Raw genomic sequence first — 15,663 nt, 5'->3', positions numbered from 1 at the left:
ACATTTAGATGCCAAGAAGCTCAGAAAGTAACCGACTGTGACTAGTAATAATCAGATATATAGAGATTAGAAATGCATGTGCAAACATCTAAGTGTTAATTGCATTAAAAATGAATTTTTCTGTATGAAACTGTGTATTTTAATAATGAAATAGAAATTTTTTTAAAGATTAAAACCTCAATTTTATGTCTTATAGGGTTTATACTGAGAAAAATATTGTATAATTATTAATTCAACTGTAAACCTAAAAATTTACAGCCAATTTTGAAAGAGATGTACCCTAGCTCAGAAAAATGTTATTGAATAGGTTAATGCTGTTGTAATGAAATGCTTCTTTTAATTAAAAAAATAAATTAAAAAAAAACTATTCCTATTTGCAGATATATGACCTTGGAAATAGAAAATCCAAGAAATACACTAAAATGCTAAGAGAACAATAATGAATTCAGTAAGGTTCCAGAATATGAGATCATTATGCAAAAAGCAATTATATTTCTATTCATTTATAATGAACACCACAAAAGGAAAATTAAGAATCCTAACCAGGCATGGTGGGCACATGCCTTTGATTCCAGCACTCAAGGCTAGCTTGGTTTACACAGTGATTTCTAGGTCAGCTGGGGCTACAGGAAGACTGTCTTAAAAAGACCAAAAAACCCCAAAAAACCCCTAACCCAACCCCTTCCCCCAAAACAAAACCAAATTAGAAATTCTTTTTATGTTAGCATCAAAAGCAATAAAATACTTACTAAACTTAACAAAAATACAAAACATATCTATATATAATTATACTTCATCATGCCTACTAAGATAGTTATAATCACAAAGTCGGATAGTATAAGTTTTAACAGTGATGTTGGGGAAATCCCTCAGACACTGCTGGTATGAATGCAAATGATGCAGTCATTTTGAGAAAGTCTGGAGTGCGCCATCAATTTACACAGAATTATGAAAGTCCCAACAATTTCTCTCTCTCTCTCTCTCTCTCTCTCTCTCTCTCTCTCTCTCTCTCTCTCACACACACACACACACACACACACACACACACACATTATCCAAGAGAAACAAAAACTTGTTCATTTGAAAACTTTTATACCAATATTCACAGTACAACTGTTGACACTTCTCAAAAGATGGAAATAATCCAAATGTCCTTTGACTGGTAAGTATATAAATATGATGTAGTATACAGAATACAATGGAATACTAGTCCATCAAAGGAATGAAATACTGATAGTTAATGAAAGGCATTTAAGAATTTCAGGAAATTGGGGCTAGAGAGATGGCTCAGTGGTTAAGAACACTGGTTGTTCTTGCAGAAGACCCGGGTTTGAATCCAGCATCCACATGGCAGCTAACATCTGTCCGTAACTCTAGTTCCAAGGGATCTGACAGCCTCTTCTGTCCTCCGTGGGCATTGCACAACATGGGTGCACTTACCTACATGCAGGCAATACACACATACACATAAAATAAAAATAATAAAAAATATTTAAAAAGAATTTAAGGAAATTTTAATCCCAGCACTTGGGAGGCAGAGATGGTCGATCTCTGTGATAATAAGGCCAACCTGGTCTACACAGTGAGTTCCAGGCCAACTGGGGCTATAGGGACACCCTGTCTCAAAAACAAGAGCAAACAAATAATTTTAGGAAAATTAAAAAATTAAAATGCTAGAAAGAAATGAAATGTTAACAGATTAGAAGACTAATACATTCTATCAAGAGATCCTAACTTTGTTATGTATTTGAGGAAAAAATACAAATGCAGAATTAATCTAATAGAGCAACACGAAGTATGAACTCTGACAGAACTGAGTGTTGGCAAAGATATGAAGATTCTTAGTATGCCGGATGGCTTCAATTGTCAACTTGACACACCTGGGAAGAGAAAACCTCAATTGGGGATATTCTCTATTGGTCTGGTCTGTGGGCATGTCTGTGAGGCATTTTCTTGGTTGCTGAATGATGTGAGAGGGTCAGCCACTGTGGGTGGTGCCACCCTTAGGCAGGTGTCCCTGAGTTGCATAAGAAAGCAGGCTGAGGATGGATCACAGGTGCAAGTAAATAAACAGCATTCCCCCAAGTTTCTGCTTCAGTTCCTGATGCCAGGTTCCTGCCCCGGCCTCCCTCAGTGAAGGACTGTACTGTAAACTGAGATAAACCCTTTCATAGACAAGCTGGTTTTGGTCATCGCGTTTTTATCACAGCACCAGAAAGCAAACTAGAACACTTAGCATCATTAAAACAGGGAAAAAAAGAATTATAAAAATCAGGAAATTTCAAATCAAAACTGGAATGATCTAACACATTATAATCATTAGACTAGTAGAAACAACAATTTTTAAAGTTAATGTGTTGCCAAAAATATGGAATGATCATGTAACCTGATGCAATTGCATTACAAGAGATCATCATTGGTTTAAGTTGTATACTCTTGGTGTTAAAACATAATCTTCAGAAAAGCTCTAGCACACAAGCCCTGAGACGCTTATATAAAGGCTTAAAATAGCAATGTGGAGTAAGAAGTGGGAGAAGTGCCTAAATTTTCCCAATAGAACAGTGAATAGGGGGTTGGAGAGATGGCTCAGTGGTTAAGAGTATTAGCTGCTCTCGCAGAGGACCCAGGTTCGACTCCCAGCACCCACAGGGTGCCTAATGATCATCTGTAACTCCAATCCCAGGAGATCCAATGCCCTCTTTTGGTATCTGCCGACCAGAACCCACAGATCCTCAATCCAAATCTCACATGAACAGCCGTGATAGTCTCTGCTTCCCTTTCAAGCTTCACTAGGCAGGCCTCCATTGTCTACACCTCTTTCAGCATAACTGTTCCAAGCTCCAGAGCAACAAACTCTGAGCATGCAATGGCTTTTCCAGCCCAAAGTTCCAAACACTTCCACAGTCCTCCCCAAAACACCAAGGTCAGGTCTGTCACAGCAATACCCCCACTCCTGGTACCAATTTCTGTCCTAGTTTGTTCTTCATTGCTGTGACAAAGTACTCTGACCAATACCAACTTAGGGAGGAAAGGGTTTATTCAGCTTACATTTCCCAGGTTGCAGTTCATCAGGGAGCCCAAGGTAGGAACTCAGGGCAGGAACCTGGAGGCAGGAGCTGGAACATAAGCCATGGAGGAATGCTGCTTACTGGCTTGCTCCCCTGGCCCCTGCTCAGCCTGCTTTTTAATGCAACACAGGTCCACCTGCCCAGGGGTGGCATCATCCACAGTGGGCTGGGCCCTCCCACATCACTCATCAAGAAGATGCCCCTCAGACAGGGCCACAGGCCAGTCCCTGAACCCAGGTGTGTCAAGTTGACACTAAAGCTATCCAGCACAAATAGAGTATATACTCACAATGCAGTAATTCTCTATCCAGCTATAAAAATGAATTCTTAGTAGCTATTAACATGGAAGAATTACATGAATATATACCAGGCACAAGAACTAAAAATATGTGCATATGATCCTAGATACATATAATGGAAAATAGGTAAAAACAACCATTTTGGTTAGAGATTTACAATGTATTAGAAAAAATGATCAGAAAATTTAAGACCAGCACAGGAGAATAATATAGGTATCTTACCAAGTCTCTTAGGAAATCCTGTTGAGGGGAATCTCAAAGATGTCATAAGTTGTCCATTACCTGTCTTTTGACCAATAAATTTTACTGTTACTATTGCATATGGAAGACACTGTCTAGGTTTATCTACTGGTCTTGAAAAGACATCATATTCATAGAAGTACACCTGAAAGCCAAAGGACAACAACAAATGTTGTAAAGCCGTGATTCCAAGTTTCCATCAGAATGTCTTAACTGACATTAATTATGAACCTTGAGTACTCAAAGGAGTTAGATATAATGTAACCAAAAAACTGTACTTGTATCTTTGCAGCTCTGCCTCTTGAAGAATGTCTCTCTGTGGTCAAATGTCTTTGAGGCTGCAGATATATGCACTAACAAAGGGTCTGCACCATTTGATATGTCTAATAGCTTCATTATAATATCATTTACATTGTGATTCTGATGCCCCCCCTTCACCTTTGGGATCATGGGAATACCCTAAAAGGGAGATCGACTCCATCATGTTTTGGGAGGGAACAAAGGTGCTACCTTACCCGATGAATATGCCACCTAATCTCAAAAACTTCATAGAACTGTAAAACCCCCAATGTAGAACATTGTGTGCTGCCCCTGCCCCCCTGGGATAGTCCACTCCAATCTCTTTTAGGTGCTTGCTTTGCTTTGTTAAATGAACCTTTCCTTAAATTGTGCCTCTTAATGCTATGTTTTCCTTTAGAAGATAGCCATCACACTATCACTCTCTACTTTGTTAAAGACATAAAGTTCCTTCTGCACCTCCCCTGAGGTCCACATATAAGAAGGCAGAAGCTCACACACTTTTAAAAATAGTGTTTTCATAAAAATGCTTTGTATGTGTTCTGAAACATTCTATTTCAAGTCAGAAAAAATTAAGAAAATAACAAGTATTTTAAAGTTATTACAAAACTTCTACTTTTTACAAGAGCGAATATATATATATATCTGCATTTTCAATAGAAATTTATCTTAATGAAATCTGCTATAGAAAATTAAAGATATACAGAATATTTAAAACATAAAAATAGCTCTTTTACTTAATGGTTAATTTATAAACCTTTTCTCCTTTTCCAAAATAGAAAGTATCAAAATTATTTCAAAATAGCCTTATTTTAACATATTTTTATTTGTAAGCAATAACTGCACATATCTATAGGGTTTAGTACGTTGTTGTATGCATGTGTATTCACAAGTTTGTGGAACATGTACATATGGAGGCCAGAGGTCAACCTTGGGTGTTATTCTTCAGGTTCTGGCCATTTTTTCTGGAGGTCTGTCAGTGGTGTAGAACCCATCAAGCAGGCTAGGTTGGCTGACCAGTGAGGCTCAAGGATCTTTCTGTCTTTGCCTCCCCAGCTCTAGGATTACAGGCATACACCACTACATGTTTCATTTTTTCATAGGTTCTGGGGATTATTAATTCAGGTCCCTTTGCTCACAAAGCAAGTACTTTATCAACTAAGCTATCTCCCCACCCCTTTAAATGTGAGACATATATCTATTATCTAGATCTATATAATATATATATATATGGATATGGTGCTTAAAATTTACTCTTAGCAACTGTGAAATATAAATGATTATAGTTATGCTTCTGTGAAGACTTGTTTGAAAGAGAACTTGACTTTCAAGTTAGGAATCAGTTTATAGTATCTAAATAGTTTCTGTACTAAGCATGTGATCTTCAAGTCAACAAATCAACCCTGAAGTAACATACCACTGGGACTGGAGAGATAGCTCAGTGGTTAAGAGCACTGATTGCTCTTCCAGAGGACCTGGGTTCAATTCCCAGCACCCACACAGTGGTTAACTACTGTCTGTAACTCAAGTTCCAGGGGATCTGGTAACTTCTGACCTCCATGGGGACTGCACGACATGGGTGCACTTACATACATGCAGGCAATATATACACATAAAAATAAATTTTTTGAAAAAAAGTAACATACCACTGAATTGTAGGCTTGTAGTTCAATGGTATCTTTCAGAGAAGGTGTACTTCTTGACATATGGCAGTCAAAGTTAGGAGAAGGATCCAAAGAAACTTTGCTTTTATCCATAGAAGGTTGAACTTTCTTCACTTTTCCAAAGAGAACCTAAACAAAAAAAAACACACCCAAACACCTTTAAACCTTCATGCTTTTAACAGTGAAGTATTGTTAAAACTGTTAATTCATGCTCCAGATAAATGTGATGATTTAACATAGTCATTATACCAATCACCTACCAAATCAAATGCTGAGATCTGAGTAATTCTAATAAAAATTTCAGAAAATCTATGTTAAAAAGTGAGTTTACTGTAAAAATTTTTATGAAAGGCTACAGAGAACTTTGGGTTAGAAACAGAGAATGGTGGAATGGGCCATGTGATTTATAATTTTAGATGTTAAAACACTTTTAATATAAGAGAAAAAGTAGAGGAATAATAAAAGGGTTCAGAAGGAACTCTGTGTATGTATTAAATATATAGTAATATTTTTTGAGATGATTTCAACTATAAAGCTTTGCCTAGCCTGAAACATGCTATGCAGACTAAGCTGGCCTTGAACTTGTGATAACCTTCTTGTCTCTGCTTCCCAAATGCTGGGATGATAGGCGTGTGTCACCAGGCCCAGTATAAGGTATGTTATTAAAGCTACAATTTAAATAAAGCAAAGCAGATTATCCAATAAATGATAGAGTAAAAATGAAAAAAATTACAATTTCTTAAAATTTATAAACCAAAATAAGTACTACACAAGTTAAATATTTAAGTATTGAAAACATAGTGAAAATATTGAAAAACGTAAGTACTCATGTTTCTAAAATCAAAGTCTTTTTGAATAATATGGCCAAGAACTGATGAATTAGTACCATACAAATATCACTATGTAATGGTTTAAAACTGGGGCTGGGGAGATGGCTCAGTGGTTAAGAATACTCCATGCTCTTGCAGAGGACCTGGGTTTGGGTCTCAGGCCCCAAATGATAGCTTTGAAACCCTCTGCTGGCTTCTGTGGGCAGTGCACACATCAGGTACGTATACATACAAGCAAAACACTTACACACATAAAATTAAAATAAACCTTAAAAAAGCAAGTATATAATCCAAACCATGAACATAAGTAACAAAAGGCAGGCTGCAAGTACAAAGAATATCACAGCAGGTACACCTTTCATGTAAACTCTGTAATTACATTACTGTTTTTTTTTTTTTGAGACAGGGTCTCCTTGTAGTCCCAGCTGTCCTGGAACTCACTATGTAGATCAGGCTGGCCTCGAACTCATAGAGATCCACCTGCCTCTGCCTCCTGAGTGCTGGGATTTACATTACTGTTTTTTAAAAAAATATTTTATTTGTTATTTTTATTTATGTGTATGTGTGTATTGCCTGCATGTAGGTAAGTGCACTCGTGTCATGCAATGCCCACGGAGGACAGAAGACACTGTTGGATCCCCTGGAACTGGAGTTATAGACAGTTGTTAGCTGCCACGTGGGTGCTGGGATTCGAACCTGGGTTTTCTGCAAGAACAGTCAGTGTTCTTAACTGCTGTGCTCTCTCTCCAGCCCCACATTACTGTTTTTTAAAAAAATAAAAACCACTTTATTGTGATGAACTCACAAGTAGAAACATTACACAGGTAGAATAAAGTAGTCTCTCAAACAAGTACTTGCCCAGTCTGAAATTTTATACATCTCAATCAACTTCTATCCAATTAGAATGGCCATTCTGAGCCACAGAGTTTCACTTAGCTTTATACTTTCTCTATCTCAAACCTCCCCCACCCAAACCCCAACAACAAACAAATCCAACAAACAAAAAATCCCAACAACTATGACAGAGTTGAAACTAGAAAAACAATTAGTTATATATTCTCTTTCATAACCCATGTCATGAAAAGACGTTTTTGTACTTCCTCATTACCTGATGTTATCCTCTTGTGGTCTTCTTTCTAAATGTTATACTTTGTCCACACTTACAGCTATTTACATATATACAAGTATAAATTACAGGCTAGGGTCCACATATGAGGGAGAACATGTTTTTTTCCCCCTGAGTTTAAGTGTTCTTATTGAAACATTGTGTTGTTTTAAATAGGCTACTATATTCACTCAAAAATACTTAATGAAATATGGATCTTAGATTGGACCCTGGAATATAAAGAAACATGTAAAAAACCCAGCAGAAGTGATTAGAGTCTATGGTTAGTGTTATACTATTTTTAGCTCTCAGTTTTGATAAATGTGACATAATTACATAAAATGTTTACCAATGGTATCAGAGAACTCTGGATAAATTGTACACAGGAACTCTCTGTTCTGTCTGTAACCTTTCCATAAACTGAAAATTATTCCAAAATAAAGGTTTATTTAAAATCATGAATGTTAAAAAAACTAGACTATGAAGTTATGCTTGACTCAAGTCAATATTGTCTGTAAGTCAAAAAAATAAAAGGGAAAAAATGGGAAATGGCAGGGCTTAATAAAAGCAATTAACAGTACATAAACAGTCAACATACAACACAAAGTTCAAACTCAAGAATAACCACATAATGATAAAAAAGAATGATAATTAGCCGGGCGTGGTGGTGCACACCTTTAATCCCAGCACATGGTGGGCAGAGGCAGGCGGATCTCTGTGAGTTCAAGGCCAGTGTCTACATAGTGAGTTCCAGGACAGCTGGGGCTACAGGGAAACCCTGTCTCAAAAAGACAAAAACAAAAACAAAAACAAAAAACAAAAAACAAAAAACAAAACAAGAAACCCAAAAAGAATGATAATTTATTAGGCTGGCAAAATTTTTTTAAAGGTCTACCACACAGGTTTACTGAGGGTGTGAGAAAACAAGTATGTGCACATGTTGTGGATGAAAAAAAACTAGTGGTACTACCTTTCTCAAGACAACTGGGCATTGCACAGCAAAAACTGTAAAAGTGTATGTGTCTTTGACTCAAATTAGGAATAAGGTAATTCTTAGCAAACAAGTGTCAAGGTGTAGACCATTCCATTTTCTTAAGGTAAAGACATCCTACCTACTATTTTGAGATTAAGTCTTATAAGATCCAGCACCAGTGTCTTACCAAACTGTGTAAGCGGGCCAGCTGACAAGTTACATAGCTCATAATTCAGCTAGACTGGCTGGCCATTGAGCCCTAGGTATCCTCTTGTTACACTGCATCTTTCCAGTGCTCAGACTATGGATGTATACTGCTGCACCTGGTTTTTACATGGGTGCTGGGGATCCAAACTCAGTTCTTCATGTTTTTGTGGCAAGCACTATAATAACTGGGCCATTTCCTCAGGCCTAAATGCAGGACCTTGAAGAAATATTTGTACACTTGTGGTTATAGAGCCACTAATCTATAATAATTAAAATGAATGAAAATTCCAAATATGGAATTTTAAGGAGGAAACTTTAAGGAGGAAAATCTGACAAGAAGGATGAATACTGAGCACATGGTAAGTGATGTAAGTCACCTACAAAAAGATAAGACATTGTGACTCCACTCATATGAGGTACTCAGAATCATCAAACTCTAAGGTTGGTTTTCAATTTCTGGAGTGAGAAGGAATGATACTTGTTCAATGTATATAGAATTTCAGTCTGAAAGATAAAGTTACTGTTCTTTATCTGGAGAAAAAGGATGATGGTGATGACCATACAATAGTATGAATGTACTTGAAACTACTGTATTCATGAATTTAAGACGTCCTTGACATCATGTACAATGGAAACAACAACAAAATGTCATGAAAGTCTAATGAGAAAAGACTGCTTAGCAGACTGCAAATATCATATAGGAGAGCCAAGAAAAACCAGCAGTGGTCACCCGGCCAACTCAGAGAACGGTGGTAGTTAAGACTCACTGCTGGTTTAAACAGGACATATTTTAATAAAATCATTTATTTAATCATTTAATTAAAACTGCTAAGAGTAAATTCTGTTGTATTTTACTAAAATAAAAAAGGTGGAAGAATACTCAAGTATTAGTATACAGCACATTTTCTAAATATTGGAGAACTAGAAAGGTTCATGGTGTGGTGTGTGTGTGTTGGGGGTTGGGGGTGGTTGTTGCTGAGGACTTAACCACCCAGGGCCCTCATATAAGTCAGGAAAATGCTCTATCACTGAATCCCAACCTAACCCCAAAGTTTACCACTGAAAACAACTGAGTGCATGGCTAATATTTTCTTTTCTATTTTCCTTTCTTTTTCCTGTGTTGGGGCTCCAATCCAGGACTTCATGCACATGCTTTACCACTGAGTATCACTGAATACACCCCCTGGCCTCTTCCTGGTCTTGTCTTTTCGTGTGTGTGTGTGTGTGTGTGTGTGTTGTGTTGTGTGCTGTGTAGGGGGTTGTGCACTTACTTTGTGCCATGTGCAGAGACCAAAGGAGAACTTAAGAAAGTTTCTCACTGAAGCTAGAGCTAGGGTGGTGAGCAGCCAGTCCTAGCAATTCTCCCATTTTTGTGCCCCCTACACAGCACTGGGATTACAGGTATGTATGCAGGCACATCCAGCTTTTCATGTGGGTGCCTTTGTGGGGATTTGAAATCAAGTTCTCATACTTGTATAGCAAGAGCTCTTACCCACTGAACAATCTCCCCAGCCACAGTCTTTTCTTTATTAATTTTGAAACATCTTGATAACTACAAATTGTGTGTGTGTGTGTGTGTGTGTGTGTGTGTGTGTGTGTTGGTTTTCTGAGAAAGGGTTTTGGTATATACATGTGACCCTGAACTCTCTTCATAGCCCAGGTGGGTCTTGAACAAAGATCCTCCTGCCCCAGCCTCCCAAGTGCTAGGATTATAGGTATGTACTATCATGCTTGGCACAAATAACAGTTTAAATCTTAACGTTTCAAAAACATTTAACATAATTGTAGAAGGATTACTACATGTCTTTAAAAATGCTTTGGAGGGGTGGGAGAGATGGTTCAGCAGTTAAAGAGTACTGGCTGTTCATGCAGAGGACCCGGGTTCAGTTCCTAGCACTCTCATGGTGGCGCACAATTGTAATCCAGCTTCACGGCTCTTCTGGCCTCTGTGGGTATCAGGTATGCATGTGGTTTACCAACACACATGCTGGCAAAATACTTATACATACAAAATAAAAATAAATAAACCAAGCCAGGTGTGATGGTGTACACCTTTAATCCCAGCACTGAAGACAGAGGCAGGCAGATCGCTGTGAGTTCAAGGCCAGCCTGGTTTACATAGTGAGTTCCAGGCCAGCTGGGGCTATAGGGAGATCCTGTCTCAAAACAACCAAAAAAAAAATCTTCAAAAAAATGATCTGTAAATCTAATGACAATGGATATGTCAAATTCCAGAGAAAGGATATAAAATAACTTTATCATGCACTAAGGTGGGGGTATCTTCGTGGTGGCTACTGTTTTACTCTAAGCAATACTTACACTCATGCATGTGTGCTCACATGTTTAGAGGTCTTGATCTACCCTCTGCCCAGTTTTCCCTAAAGTAACAACATAACCACAATACATTTGAAAAAATAAAAACTGATGTTTTTCATGATGCTATTAACTAAAATAAATAAGCTTAGCTTCTGCTACAATTGCTATATTTTAGAGGACAGAAACTGCTATGGTATTAATTATAGTATGAACAGAAAGATAAAACAGGTTAATGAATCCAGAAAAAAGTCAGTATTAGGAAGACAAAGATGATGAAGGCTGCCTTTGCTTATTTGAAATTTTACTTTGTGTTGCAGTTTCAGGTTGAGTTAGGAATAGGGGAACATTTAAAATGATGACAAAAGTAACTAGTTAAAAATAATTAAAATTAATTATTAAATTAATAATCTAATTAAAAATTATTTGAAATATTAATAACACTGGCTGGGCGTGGTGGTGCATACCTTTAATCCCAGCACTCGGGAGGTAAAGGCAGGTGGATCTCTGTGAGTTCAAGGCCAGCCTGGTCTACACAGTGAGTTCTAGGATAGCGGGGGTACAGGGAGACCCTGTCTCAAAAAGAGACCAAAAAATATTAATAACACTGAAAGCAAAATGTGTTCATGCCAACTTAAAGCAAATTGCCTACATATTTAATATTTGTTTTATGCTACTACATACCTTAAAAATCACAATAGTTTCCACTGTAATGCTTCGACTATGAGCATAATTCAAAGCAACATCAACATGTCTAAACATATAAATTCCAAGAAGAGGATTTCCTAATATCTTCAATGCGGATGCTTTGGTACTTAACCCATTCCTGTAAATCTCCACCACATCACTCTGAGGAAGTGCTAAAAAGCAGAAATTTTCTTCAAGTTCTCTGCCATGTCTTCCACTCTCACGCATCTCTGATCTAAGTAAAAAAAACCAATATATTTGGTTAAATGACAACTTTCAAGATGATAAACATTTCAGCTTATTACAGAAAGCAAGGAAATACTGAGAACATTAATTAGATTTAAGTTAGAGACTGAAAATTACCTAAAGATCAAATTCAAGATTACACATTCAAGGTTTATTGATAGCCTAAGCAGACTGGTAAGAACCCACATTTCTTGAATACTGCATATAGCCAGTACAACATCTGAAGCTGTACATGTATTTTTTCACATCTATTTTTTGTTGTTATTGAACACATTTTTAAAAATGGGGTTCAAAATGCAGAGCTACCCTCAAGTTTTAGCCAAAGTAACAGTGACACTGTTGGAATCATACGGGTATATCTCATTTTACTGGGCATTATAGATTTTTTAAAATAGAAAGTTTATGCAACCTAGTATTAACCAAGTTTATCACTGTTTTTTTTTAACCAACAGTACATACTTATTGTATCTCTGTCACAGTCTTATAATTCACTCAATATTATAAACTTTAAAGTTATATTGGCTATGATGAGCTATGATTAATGACCTAATTCTAATTGTTTTGGAATGCCATGAACCACAGCCCACAAGATGGTGAAATTAATATATACTATGCTCTGAACAGTCTGCAGGTGGCCTTTCTTCTATTGCTCCCTTTCTTTGGGCCTCCATATTCCCTGGGACAGAATAATAATGAAATTAGGCCAGTTAGTAACCTTACAACGGCCTGCAAGTGTTGAAGTGAAAGGGAGAATCATACACCTCCCACTTTAGATAAAAAGCTTGAAATACCAACTTTAGCAGGGAATGAATGCTGAGGGCTTAAACTTACTGAAAGCTAGGCCAGCCTCTTGTATCAAACACCTAAGTTGTGAACACACACAAAAATGGTCTTAAGAAAATCAGAGCTGTCAATCCAGTGAACACTTATAGTACTTTGAAGTGAGACACTGATCTCTCTGGTTACAAAAGTTCTAGATCATGGGGCTTGAGAGATGGCTCAGAGGTTAAGAGCACTGGCTGCTCTTATACAGTAAAACAGTCTTGATTTAAAAAAAAATAGTTTGGATAGATCAACAGGCTCAACATTCTATTAAGGCCAAAGCCTAACTGAGAACAAGACTTGCTTCCACAGCTTCCTTATCTTTCAGTCTTTGCAGAACTGTAGTGGAAGAAATCTTGGAGCTGGCATAGGCTGGGTCATGAGGATTAAGGGAAGAAGTCTTCATAGCATTTAAGTGAAAGGTGAAGCACTGAGCACTGATATAGGAGTGCCAGCAAGTTGTCCAGAAGATCCAGCTAAAGTGACTGATGAAGGTGGGTACATCAAGCAGTGGATGTTCATCAGCCTTCTATTCAAAGGCGTGATAAAGAACTTTCTTTTAAAATATTTTATTTTTATTTTATGAGTGTACTGCCTACATGTATGTAAGTTCACCATGTTGGGTAATACCTGCAGAGGTTGGAGGTCAGAAGAGGGAATCAGATTCCCTGGACCTGAAGCTGTTAGCTGTCACGTGGTAGTTAGCTGCCATGTGGGAGCTGGGAATAGAACCTGCGTCCTCTGCAAGAGTAGCCAGTGCTCTTAATTGCTGAGCCATCTCTCCAGCTCCGTGATCTAAAACTTTCACAGTCCAAAGAGATCAATATCTGACTTCAAAGGATGGTCTGATTCTCTTGTTAGTGGCTAATGTAATGTAATTGAAGCCAATACTCATTTATCACCATTCTGAAAATCCAAGAGCCCTTAAGAATTACACTAAATTTACTCCCACCATGCTCTGAAAATGGGTTAACAAAGCCTTGGCAACAACACATACACTTACAGCATGGTTAATTAAATACTTTAAGTTTACTGCTAAGATGAGTGGAAATTTTTTTCAGTTATTACTGCTTATTGACAATGCATCTGATGATACAAGAGCTCTGATGGAGGTGTACAATAAACTAATGTTTTTATCCCTTTATATGGCAAGTCTTAGATAATTTTTCCTCTTATGGAGTTGAGGAAAGTAAACTGAAAACCTGGAAAAAGTTCATTATTCTAGGACCTATTAAGAACTATGTACAGGGTCTTTTGGTCTAGGACTGTAATTCCATGTACACAGAAGGCTGAGGCTGTGAGGATGTCCAGTTGAGCTATAGAAGTAATGAAAGACCAGGATGAATTACTTTGTGAGACCTTGCCTCAACACAAAAAGTACAAAAAAGGGAACATTTGCAGTTCATGGAAGGAGGTCAAAATGTCAACATCAACAAGAGTTTAGAAGAAGGTAACTTTCAGAAGTTCAAGGTGGCAGTGGAGGGAACTGCAGGTGAGGTGTAATTACAAGAGAAGCAGAAAGAGAATGCAGAGAAGATGGGGACTGCTGCAGTCTCAAAATAAAACTTTTATGCTGATTACTTTTTCTGAGGCAGAGTCTCACTATACAGCCCAGGTTCGCTTCAAGTCTGTGATTCTGCTGCTGCCTCCCAAATGCCTGGATCACAGCAATGGTGCTGTGCTCAGTAAGTACGTACTTCTTAGTGATAAGAAATGAAAGTGTTTCCCTGAGATGGAAACTATTCCTGGTGAAAATGCTGCAACACTGCTGACATAACAGGAGAAATGACACTATTACACAAAAATTTAACTAATAAACAGTGCAGAGTGTGAGAGAATTAACTCATTTTCAAGGAAGTTTTACTGTATAAAATGCTCCCAAACTGCACTGCATACTACAGAGAAATCTTTCATAAAAGAATCAATGTGGCCAATTTCACTGATGTCTTAGTTTAAGAAATTGCCATAGTCACTCTAATCTTCAGTAACTAGTCAAGATCAGTCAGCTGCCACCAACACAGAGGTAAGACCTTCTACCAGAAAAAAAAAGACTTAAAAAATGACTCATCGAAGGGTCAGATGATTAACCTGTTTTAGCAATAATGTATTTTTGACTTAAGGTATACACTTTTTAAAAGACATAATATCACAAATTTAAGAGATTATAGGACACAAGAAACATACATATGCCCTGGGAAATTAGAAATACTCATGTTTGCTTTATTTGGGATGATCTGGAGTGAAGCTCTAACACCTCTTTAAATGAGCCTGCAGTCTTATTCTGTGTCTTAAATTCTACAATTGAAGTTCTTGCTAACTGTGTTATGTAGGGAATGTCTATTCCCTAAGTGAAATAACTCTGTGACTATATGTCAGCACATCCATCCATCCATCCATCCATCCATCCATCCATCCATCCATCCATGAATGAGTGATATTCTCACACAGTTACTTATGAGAGTCATTCTAGAAAAACTGTCTGGTTACAGATGTCTATCTTAACAAGACAATTGCAAATAATCCTCAGAAAAGATTATAATCTAAAGTATTCATTTTACTACTTTAGTAACAGGATCCACTTAAGTATATTAAAGTACATGTCTCCCCAAATTGGAAAGTACAAGGGTTCTACATGGCAGCACCAACTGTCATACTAGGTGGTACAACAGAGGTGCAAACAGTAGGACAAAACTGATTCCAAATGACTCATGATGGAGAACCGACAGAACATGCCAAAAGTATGTATATACTACAAAAGGAAAATTATTTTTGGTTATAGGGTAAACAGTAATTGATAAGTATAGCTTTAAATTTAATTGGTGACAAAAGGACACATAAACTGTTTAGCTACTTAGTGTCCCTAGAGGAGAAAATGAAACCATTCTATTATATACGTGTGCTGGACAGCGTTA

The 15,663-nt window shown here is 37.3% G+C and overlaps 1 protein-coding gene across 2 annotated transcripts in view; it reads right to left on the bottom strand.

Moving 5' to 3' along the window:
• Tex15 (testis expressed 15, meiosis and synapsis associated) overlaps positions 1–15,663 on the bottom strand; it is a 78,609-nt gene that overhangs the window by 26,010 nt on the left and 36,936 nt on the right. For both annotated transcript variants that reach the window (XM_029569267.1, XM_017801073.2), the window contains exons 5-7: positions 11,681–11,918; positions 5,551–5,697; positions 3,590–3,752 (exon numbers count right to left, since the gene is read on the bottom strand). In XM_029569267.1, the coding sequence (XP_029425127.1) occupies positions 3,590–3,752; positions 5,551–5,697; positions 11,681–11,918 (548 nt within the window). The remainder of the gene's footprint in view (positions 1–3,589; positions 3,753–5,550; positions 5,698–11,680; positions 11,919–15,663) is intronic.

This window comes from Nannospalax galili, unplaced genomic scaffold (genome assembly GCF_000622305.1).
Source record: "Nannospalax galili isolate Female #2095 unplaced genomic scaffold, S.galili_v1.0 scaffold680, whole genome shotgun sequence".
NCBI lineage: Eukaryota > Metazoa > Chordata > Mammalia > Rodentia > Spalacidae > Nannospalax > Nannospalax galili.
Note: the sequence above shows the minus strand (reverse complement) of the source record. Positions and strands in the feature narration are given on the sequence as shown.